General features: G+C 52.5%; 1 protein-coding gene across 1 annotated transcript in view; it reads left to right on the forward strand.

Annotated features, from left to right (window-relative positions):
* Nucleotides 1-4267, forward strand: part of LOC122387704 (synaptotagmin-15-like) — a 95203-nt gene extending 90936 nt beyond the window's left edge. Inside the window, exon 9 of the mRNA XM_043378113.1 lies at nt 169-4267. Coding sequence (XP_043234048.1) covers nt 169-299 — 131 coding nt within the window. The 3' untranslated portion in view covers nt 300-4267. The remainder of the gene's footprint in view (nt 1-168) is intronic.
* The last annotated feature ends 6544 nt before the right edge of the window (nt 4268-10811 follow it).

Below are 10811 nucleotides of genomic sequence, written 5' to 3' on the forward strand. Positions count from 1 at the left end.
GATGTCGGCGTGTGCCATGCTAATGTCACAAATATATTGTCACACAAATATATATGTGTGCGACAACAAAAAGAGTTCATGATTTGGGCGTGTTCACTGACGTTGGAAGAGTTTGATTTAGCTGCGGCCTGCGACTACGCTGTGTAACTGGCGCCCTGTGTGTTACAGACGTGACGCTGGGCGTGCTTACGCTCGGCTCGCACATGTTTGCTCGCGGCCAAATGCAGGAGCACTGGGAGAGGATGCTGCATAGCCCCAAGGAGCAGATCCAGATGTGGCACGTTCTGAAGGTGGCCTGAAGTCAGCTGTGGTCTGTGGAGTCCTGCCGGCGGCGGCGGGACCTCAGCGGAGTCCTGCCGGCCCCGGGGCTCTCAGGAGGCCTGCCGGCCCCGGGGCTCTCAGGAGCCCTGCCGACCCCGGGGCTCTCAGGAGTCCTGCCGGCCCCGGGGCTCTCAGGACCTCAGGAGCCCTGCCGGCCCCGGGGCTCTCAGGAGCCCTGCCGACCCCGGGGCTCTCAGGAGCCCTGCCGGCCCCGGGGCTCTCAGGAGTCCTGCCCAGAGCTGCGTCGGCTCCGTGAGACTGTCTCCGTCTCAAACCTCGGCTGAAACTAGTCCCCACCCGCCTCCTATTTGTGGAAAGGCATATTGCGCTGCCGATTTCGATGGGAACTCCAAGTCAGCCATCTGTGGATCTGACCTACGCGTGCCGAGTGCCAGCTGTATCGTGCGAAGCTGACCGCTGTGACCCTCTGAGTGTTAGCGATGTCTCGTGTTTCGCACAATCTGTCCTGTAACCCGCGTCCCACTGGGGTCTGCGTATAACGCTCCCTTACTGGGGGAGGGGGGGGGGTTCTTCATACCCCCTTCCTAACTCCGAAACTACTGGGCTGATTGTCAAAATTCAAACGGCGTCTGATAGCACCTGAAAAATTGTTGAGAGAAACCTAATTTCATTGACCTCGAGGTCACCGATGACGTCATAGGTCAGGTCAAAGAAAAATTATCGATGTTTGGCTTGTTCACATTTTGGGCTCTGGCCGCTGGCTTATAAGTCAGACTAGGCTCATGTTTGGTTTGCACATAGTCATAGTCATAGTCATAGTCATAGTCAGGTTTATTAAAAGCTCCATAAAACATGGCTTTTCTGCCCTCTCGTCAATACAAGTTGTAAAAAGACGAACACATAAACTATCTAAAAAATATGTTCTTATAGCGCTCATCAAACGTGCACACGAGGCACAGACGATTCATGCACCCAGCATTCCAAACAGACACGGCTCTGTACGGAAAAGTACGTTTTCCACGCTCGGTCCTTACTCTAGGGAGCTCCAATTGACCAGCGCACACACCGCGAGTGGCCCTGACTGACACCTCAGAGCGACTGCGCACTAGATCGGCCAACGCCGGAGGCGCCCCGGACGACATCAGCCTGCGCAGCATGGCCGCGTCCCTCTCCTCCAACATACCGTCAAGACGCCGCCACCCCAACGACTCCAGGGCGGGAGTGACGTGCTCACGCCGGGACAAGCCAGTAACGATGCGGGCTCCAAAATTTATAGCCTTTTGCACTCGCTGGCGGAGAGTAGCAGAACAGCTGCCCCATACCGTTAAGCAGTAATGCAGATGGGGAAACACGAGTGCCTCGATCAGTAACTTTTTGTTTCAAAGGGCAACCTGTGTCTTATCTAAAAGAGACCAACGAGGACGAAGGAACAGCGGCGGACAACCTGAGATACTTGTTTTTCCCATGATAATTCAGAGTCAACAAATAAACCGAGGATGTTTGCAAATGGTGAAGGATTTAGATCTGCATCGCCAAATCTTATGCTAAAGGAAGTACCTACACTTCTTCTTCTTTGGTTTGACTATCAAAAGTTCAGTTTTGCTTGGATTTACTTTAAGTCGGTTTTGCGTGAACCAAAGAAGTGCCACATCAAGTGTGCTTTCAACGCGCTCTTTGAGGCATCCTAAATTTTCAACTGAGTCGCAATCTAAAAACTGTACGTCATCTGCGTATGTCACCTGCCTGCCAAAAGGTAAATGAGCCGTAAGATCGTTAGTAAATAGCAAATACAGCTTTGGGCCGATTAGTGAGCCCTGTATTACACCGTGCGTCACTGGCAGTGTCCCGGCGCAGCTATACCCTGAATGCTCTGAGTCCTGTTCCTCAGCCAGTCCTCGAACCAATGTTTGTCTACGCCGTACCAACCTAATTTATCTAACAATCGTACATGTTCTATGCTATCGAAGGCACGAGATGTGTCGGCTGCTATCAAAGTGGAGACATGACTGATGACCATTTTCCATTGCGGATGAAAGAAAGTTTATAGTGTCAATCATAGCCGTTTCAGTCGAATGACCTCTAAAACCGTGCTGGTTATCACACAATGCATGGTAATGGTCGATATATGAAGACAGTTGAATACAAACACACTTTTCACAAAGCTTCGCTGGAATACTGAGGATTGAAATAGGTCTGTTATTCCCAGGATCACATCTGTCTCCCTTCTTGTGCAACGGCACCACACTTGCATGTTTCCATCCAGCCGGCACGTCACCCGACCGTATCGAACAGTTAATCACGTGGAGCAGATGAGGGGCGACAGTGGGGAAAGTTGCACGCAGCATCTGAACTGTGACGCCGTCACTTCCACTTGCACGTGAATTGCCCATGCCCCTGAGTGCCAGAGACAGTTCTGGCAGCGTCACAGGCCGCAGCTTGAAGGCGCCGCTGACCACTCGCGTTGGCCTCGGTGGCAGCGGCGCCCCCTGTGGTGCGGCAGACAGCGCAGTAGCGACATCTGCCCCGGCCGAGACGAAGTGACGGTTGAGTCGCTCTGCCCATGTTGGGTCGCTGTGATGGAGAGGCGTTATCTTCGGTTCCGGTTTTCTTGATGCGAGCAGATGTCGTCGAATGTCGGTCCAGGTTGTAGCTCGACTGCTCTTGTACGACAGAGCGAAGTACTCAGAGCAGGCTCTGTACTGCGCCTTCTTGACAGCGTTCCTGGTGTCTCTGCATATCTGCTGAGCCTGAGCACTGCTGTGGTCCTGAGCCCAGGCTTCTCGAGCACGGTCTCGCTTCTCCATGCACTCCTGCAGCTCCGTATTGTCGTGCAGCCAGGGGTAGGAGGGTTGCTTCAGCCGCACCGCACGAAGCGGCATGTGCCTGTCGATGATGGGCTGCCATACTTGAAGCCAGGCATCCCACTTTTTTGTAGCAGAGCCAGCGGCGTACACAGCGCTCCAGTCGGCCAGAAGAAAATCGAGGCGTAGTGCGTCGTTGTCGACGTTTCTGGTAGAGCGAACCGTGATGGTTTGCGCTGTGCGGCGCGTTCGCTTGGTCAGGATGTTGACGGCAACCATGTCGTGATCGCTAACGCTGCAGTCGACTACCCGGGCATTGGTGGTGAGCTCCGTGTCAGATGTGATGACGTGGTCGATCAGCGTCGATGATGCTGATGTAGTTCGTGTTGGAGCAGTAATAAGCTGATGAAGGGAGAGGTCCTCCAACATGGCCAGGTACCGCTGGGCTCCAGCGGAAGACGGCTGGAGCAGGTCGATGTTCAGGTCGCCTGACACGTGCAGCGGGTGCTGCCGAGCGAGGAGTGACGTCACCTGCAGCTGAAGGTCGTCCAACGTTGGCGCGATAGGCGACTTGGGCGGTCTGTACACCACCCCGACTACAAAAACTGTCCCACCGACAAACTGCAGCACCGTTCCGTGCTTCTATCCTCAGGATACTGAAATCCTTCTCCTCCACGCCGCAACCCCCCTCCGGGCTGGACAGGCAACTTTATCTCATGCGGGCTGCTCCCTTGGAGCGGCACCGCTGCTCACAAGGGAGCGCACCCCGTAGCCGGGTGCAGTGAGTGCCGTGGGGCTGGGTGGCCTGTCCTCTGGACGGGCTCAGCCCCGGCGACTCACTAGGGTGCCTGCCCAGACCAATGTCTCCCCCTATATCCTATCATCCTCCCGGCTCTGAAATGGTCTCATTGGACCGAAAGGGCCTAACCCTCCCCCCAAAAAAAAACTGCAGCCACAGTGTCTCGAGCTGAGAGCCAGTACTTTGGGACGGTGAGCGGCTCGGCCCTCATTGTGTCGCGGTACAATATACAAACACCGCCACCGTGTGACTTACGGTCGCACCGCCCCGCAACATAGCCGGGAAACACTAGGTAGGTACTGTCGACGTCCTCTCTCAAAAATGTCTCACTAATGCACGGGATGTCTAGCTTGTGCTGGTTCAATATATGTTCACTTCGTCGATAGACGGCATGAGATGTTTGATGTTTAGGTGAGCTGCAGTTGTAGCTGTCGGGTCGGCCGCTCCTCCCTCCGCCGGTCCCGCACACGGGCCTCCGGGTCTCACCATCCGGGTCAGCCGGATGGTGAGTCTGGCCGGAGCCGACAGACATCGGTACTCAGCGGCTGGCTGTTGTCTGGACACAGCTCGCAGTTCTCTGTGACTCCGCTGCTGCTTGCGCCGGCCGGCGCGGACTCCCCTGTATAGGCGCCGGCCCAACCCGGCGGGTCTCGGGCGAGCTCGCGGAGCCGGCCGGGCGGCGAGCTGAGCCGCCGCGGAGCCAGCCGACCAGGGGCGGCTCGGCCGGGCGACCTGCCACTGGGGGGGGGGGGGGCGCAACTGCACCCGGGGCCGCCCCTGCGCTGCTGACCGGGCCCGTGTCGCGGCCAGAGCTGCGCAGACGCCAGCGCACACACTCGTGAACAGCTGCTTTAGATACCCTGAGGGTACTAAACTTGTACTTTGGTTTTCAGGTTAGGGTCAGGTCATCACAGGTCACGGAAATCTTATATCATGCGTCGGTCACGTGACACATGTTTTATGGTCCATGGCATTTAGGCCATATATTTCGAATTAGATTTCGTTTATGTCATTCGAGGTCATTTTGAGTTCAATTTAGCTTAGGTCAGGCCACTTTCGGGTAAAAAAGATCAAATTTTAAAGGAAAAGGGCCACCTTTAACATGGGGATTGAAACTGAGATAGCCATCTTGTAGCCCGTGTCCGAAAACCTAACTGTCTTCCTCCTTACGGCCGATTTCGGCCTCCATTCGTAGTTATCGGCAATTTTAAAAGAAAATACGCCAGGAATGCGTCCTTATCCCAGGAATGCGTTCTTATCCGACAATACCCGCGGCGAGGCTTTGGTTTTTTACCAATCAGCTCCAACCAGCTCAGCTTTAACCAATCAGCTTATCTGACACAATCCGACGAGTCTGTCTTCTGAACGCTGATTGGCTTGAGTGTGACGTCATCGCCATGCCATCATACAGTAGGTGCCGTAGAGAGTATCAACATAGTACCAATATGTTAAATAGTTTTAAATACTTTTTCGCGAATTGTGCACTTCTGGCACCAGTTTTAAAAAGGAAAAATAATAATGTCAAAATGAAAAACAACGATATCTTCATATTTCAAGAAGGTGGTCCTTTTCCTTTAAAGTTAATATTTTTCAACAAAAATGGTGACTATCGGATGCAGTCTGAGCTCAGAAACACAGTGGTGCCATTTATATTGGTGTACAATGTCAAATACTTAATGATGCTGCAGAGGTCGGCCGGTGGCAGCGGCGACTTTGCGGCCGCCAGCAGCTCGGGCAGCACGGTCACCTGCACCAGGAACACCTGTTCGATGCCCTCGGCGGCCAGCCGGGCACGCAGCTCGGGGCAGAGCGCCGGCAGATTGGCCGGCGCCGGCCGCCAGTCGCCAATCGGCTGCGGGTGCGCCAGCCAGTCGGGCAGCGCACGCGGTGCACGGCCTGTCGGCTCGAGCGCTCCACCTCGTCCAGCACGGTGTAGTCGTCAGCGGCGGCGTCTCCGTCTGACTCGGAGGTGTCCTCACTGTCGTTATTGGCGACGGCGGCTGCCGCTGTGCGCTCAGTCAGGTCGGCCATCACAGCAACACTCTCCGATGATTGGCGTCATCGAAACCGTCGGACGACGGTGGATTCACCACCGTTTTTACAGCAGAGACTGGAAAAACCTCAGCAATAAACAAGGAAAAATCTCACAACATGCCACAGCCTGCAATTGTGCATATTGTCATTCGGTATATTTCTCACACGACAGAAAATATTGGCTGCTTTATTCTAGGAACTGGCATGAAAAACATAAGCTAAAATCAACCTAAGTGAGTTATTATTGTATTTCAACATGAGGCTGGGAAAAAAATCCTTGTCACTGTCAACATGACTAGTGTAACGGACGGGCTGCATGAACATTTCGGCGCATGATCTGAAAACTCTGTGTGCAGAAATTTCAGCGCTGAGGTGAACAAATAACATTTCGGCCGCAATTTGCCTGGTGCCTCCACAATTTTGCAAAAGTAAAGTAACTCACAATACTTACAGCCAGTTTTAACATGATCCCTGCATGACTCATGCATGCAAGATACACATGCATTCAATATCAGCACAGTGCACACACAACAGTTATGGATTCATTTACATTTTACAACATTACTATCATTTTCTTTTCCTTCAATATTGGCAGCATGACTTGCTGACTCAGAGTGGCACAATCTTATGACAGCAAGTTTGTTCGGGTTCGCAACCATGCAAACTTTGCACGTGTTGCTTCAAAAACAAGCCTTTATACATTTCTTTAATGCTATTCAATTTCTTTTTTTTAATTAATTGTCATTATCTTGAAAATCTTGCCATTTTGGTCTTAGTAAATGCACCTTTCCTATTCCACACAGCTCAAGTAAGTTCCACCCAAAAGTTGTAGTGGTATCAGTAGCTGGCGCCTTGCAATGTCAAATGTAGCTGAATATGTGAAAACAGTGACATATTTATTTAAAATCTTGAGTCCAATGAGTCTACCCTCTCTGCCAGTGCCTCTCCTTCCAGCATTTCTTCAAGCACCTTCGATTTTCGAAAATGACATTCCATCATTATTTTCCACTTACGTGCGAGCAATGAACTTGCAGGCTGACCACTAGTTAATGCGCTATCATCTTGCTGTTGGGTGCTTGCTGCTGCTGGTCCGGCTGCGGAGCGTATCGGTGACACTCGCGGTGTGCTACCGCCCGCCCGACAACGCCGACGCCATGGGCAGGATAGCAGACGCACTTTCATCAGTGCTACCACTAGACTGCAGAAGTATCATCGTTGGAGATTTTAATCTCCCTGAGCTGCGATGGTCTATGTCAGCCGACCACACAGACGGCGCTGCAGCTGCCATGAACAACAAATCGTGCTACTAGATTCATCGACATGTGTGATTTTCTGGGTCTGAGGCAGTGGGTGTGTCAGCCCCCGAGAGGCGAGAACACGCTCGACTTGGTGCCACCAGAAACATGACATCTCGTGTGATCGTACGGGACGGCGTGCTCGAATCCGACCTATATATGGCCTTGAATCCGACCACAAAGAGACTATCGCCACACTCAGCGTGCCGGTTCCCCGTCGGCCGGTGATCAACCGACGCACCGCCTTCAACTACAAACGGGCGGACTTCGACGGGCTGCGCCGGAGTCTCCTTGATCCCGTGGGGACTCCTAGACAACATCGGAGTCGACGAAGCGGTTGAGACTTTCTACACCCTGCTGGAGTCGTCTATCGCCGATCACGTCCCCACGGTGGTCCTCCGGCGCCGCCTGCCCCCGTGGTTTGACGGCGCGGTGCGGACCGCCCTGCGGTTGAAGGAGGCGGCGTTCCGGCGACTGCGGAGAAGTCCCAGCCCAGCTTCCCAGACGGAATTCGAAGACAAAAGACGTGCTTTTAAAAGTGTATCTAGGTTTAAGTATTACGAGTATTTGCACAGGCTCACGGACGATTTTAAAACAACCCAAAGCGCTACTGGTCATACATAAAAAGTGTTGCCAAGAAATCCGGTACATCGCCAGTATTGTGCAACTCTAATGGGGAGCTCATATCTGATGATCTGGATCGTGCTGACTCGCTCAATGAAGCATTCGCCGCAAAGTTTGTAGATCCTCATGTGCACAGTTTTCCAGACGCCCCCATGTACCCGATCGACCCACTGAGCCAGTTGTGTATCACAGAAGCAGCTGTGCGAGCCGTGATTGGGATAATTAGCCCTAACAAGGCTTGTGGACCAGACAACATCAGTGCTCGCATCATCATTGAATGTGCCGATGAGCTTACCGTGCCGTTGACCAAAATTTGTAACCTGTCTGCTAGGTCAGGCATTTTTCCGGAGAGATGGAAGCTGGCAAACATTGTACCGTTATATAAAAAGGGTGACAGAAAAATCCATCCAATTAGATCTGTGTCCCTGCTTCCTCTCTTCGGAAAGATTCTGGAACGTGTTGTATACGACGAGCTTTTCCGTCATGTGTCACCGGTTTTAAGCCCTCATCAGCATGGTTTTATACCCAAGCGATCGTGTAGCACGAACCTTAGCACGTATCTCAAACACGCGTGGGACGCCATGTCGGACGGATATCAGACGGACACCATCTACACTGATTATTCGGCAGCATTCCAAAGTGTGAACCATTCCATACTCATTCATAAACTGGAAAAATCATTCCATCTAAAGGACTACGCGCTAAAATGGTTCGTCTCCTATCTGTCCGACAGACGTCAGAGGGCCATCGTGAATGGTAGGACCTCCAACTGGAGACCTGTGACCTCCGGCGTTCCAGAAGGAGCACTTTTGGCCCCCCTCCTTTCCGCAATGTTCATCAACGATTTACCGTGTCACATCACATCCGGCTGCCTTTTGTACGCCGACGACGTCAAAATTTTCCGCCAAATCAACTCCCCAGCTGACGGACTATTGCTGCAGAACGACCTCAATCAGCTGTCAGCCTGGTCCGTCAGATGGGGACTTACTCTAAATAAAAAAAAGTGCAAATCATTCACGATGACCCTCAAGCGTGCCCCCGTCCAGACCAAATATTTTATAGCCGATGCGGAACTAGAACATGTGAGCGAGATCAGGGACTTAGGGGTGACCCTCGACACCAAATTAACGTTCGCGCCGCATATATCAGACATTGTTCGCAAGGCCAATCGTGCGCTCGGCCTCCTCATTCGTTCTTTTCAAGTCGGCTTCGGCAAGGCAAAATTCAACCGCAGCGCAGTGTTAGCCGCATACTTCTCAAACGTGCGCTCCATTTTAGAATATTGCAGTACGGTCTGGGCGGGGGCGGCAAAGTCCCACGTGGTGCGGGTCGATCGAGTTCAGCACAAATTCCTCATCTGGCTGCTGGCGAACACATCCTCTGGTTCCTCTCCGTCTCTCTCCTACAGCAGCCTATTACTCCATTTTCAAATCCCTTCTCTGGCACAACGCAGGATCCAGCACGATATCCTTTTCCTGAAGAACATCTTTCATGGGAGAATCAGCTCCGCCATCCTTGTGAATGCATTTCCTCTCCATGTGCCACCTCGATCGACCCGCACCAACACTCTTTTTGCTGTGCCTCGCGCTCGTGTGATGGCAGTGCAGTCGGGCATGTATTGCAGGATCCCGAAGGCAATCAACGCTTTTTTGTCCACCAATCCAGAGGCGGACATATTTAATGACAGTTTACGTGTTTTTAAAACTCGTGTCACCGCATACGTTTTAACCATGGATTAGAGATTTCCTGGATCGGCAACTCTCCGTCGGCGCCTTTGATGTAAGCGACCACGGCTGGCCACCTAGCGGCGGAGTGGTGAAGCTTGGTGAGATAGGACGGCGGAGGGTTGGGCGCTAATCCCTGTGGTAAACTGCGGGCCAAGATCAATCGAATTTAGGGATTGAACGGCTGGGTGCGGTGCGTTAAAACGAAGTTATGGTGTCGGGAACGTCCAGTAAGTCCATATTTGTCCTCAACGAAGTAATCGGACCATTGGGGTAAGACATTTTGTCTCGGCAGAGGACGTGCATGCCCAGTCGCCAAGCTCTTATGCCGGCGTAAAATGCACGCATCACCATCTTTTGATAACACACTGTTCAATCTTTTCCATCCTCAGGATAGTCAAATCCTTTTCCTCCACGCCTCAACCCCCTGATCCGGGCTGGACGGGCAACTTTATCCCATGCGGGCAGCTCCGCCAGAGCACACCCGTAACCGGGTGCAGAGAGTACGGGGACCCGCAGTTGCTACTGTACAGCGACCCTGAGTAAATTGTCTCAGCACCCTCACAGTGAACAAAGATAAGCTGTCAGAGGGCACGCACAGAAAACCTCAGCTGCTCTTGTATAGGGACCGGCAGTCGATATCAATATTATCGGTTGTTACTGGACAGGACAGACGGCTAGAGTTGGGGTTCGTGTACAGTAGCAACTGCGGGTCCCCGTACCTACTTGGGAGGCTGGTCGGTCGGCCGGTCCATTCGGACGGGCTCAGCCCCGGCGGGCGACGACTCACTAGAGTGCCTGCCAAGACCAATGTCTCCCCCTAATTCTAATCATCATAGGCGGCGGAACGGGGGGGGAGTACCGTACCCCCTTTGATTTTGGCATTTTAACATTAGCCCCATGGGCGTTGCATGGAAAGAATGGGATCAAAAGTCGGCAGTTGTCCCACCGCCACTGTCTATCATCGTTCCGGCTCTGAACTGGTCTCGTCAGACCGAAAGGGCCTAACCCAACAAAACAAACAAAGAAACAAATCACTTCGCTATAAAATAATCTCGGAGCCGCGATTTCGGCACTAACGGGCTCTTCTTACTTCAGCACGTCATATGCTATATTCTTTGCTTGGTGGATGGATACCTCGATAGGCGTTATCACAAGTGTATTCGCGGCCATTGGGGCGACGTAAGAAAAGAAGAAAACAATTGGCCCCAAGAACTTTAAATTATCAGTTAGCATGCACCTTTTCCTTGAT

The sequence above is a fragment of the Amphibalanus amphitrite genome, unplaced genomic scaffold, assembly GCF_019059575.1.
Source record: "Amphibalanus amphitrite isolate SeventyFive unplaced genomic scaffold, NRLGWU_Aamphi_draft 000295F_arrow, whole genome shotgun sequence".
Lineage (NCBI taxonomy): Eukaryota > Metazoa > Arthropoda > Thecostraca > Balanomorpha > Balanidae > Amphibalanus > Amphibalanus amphitrite.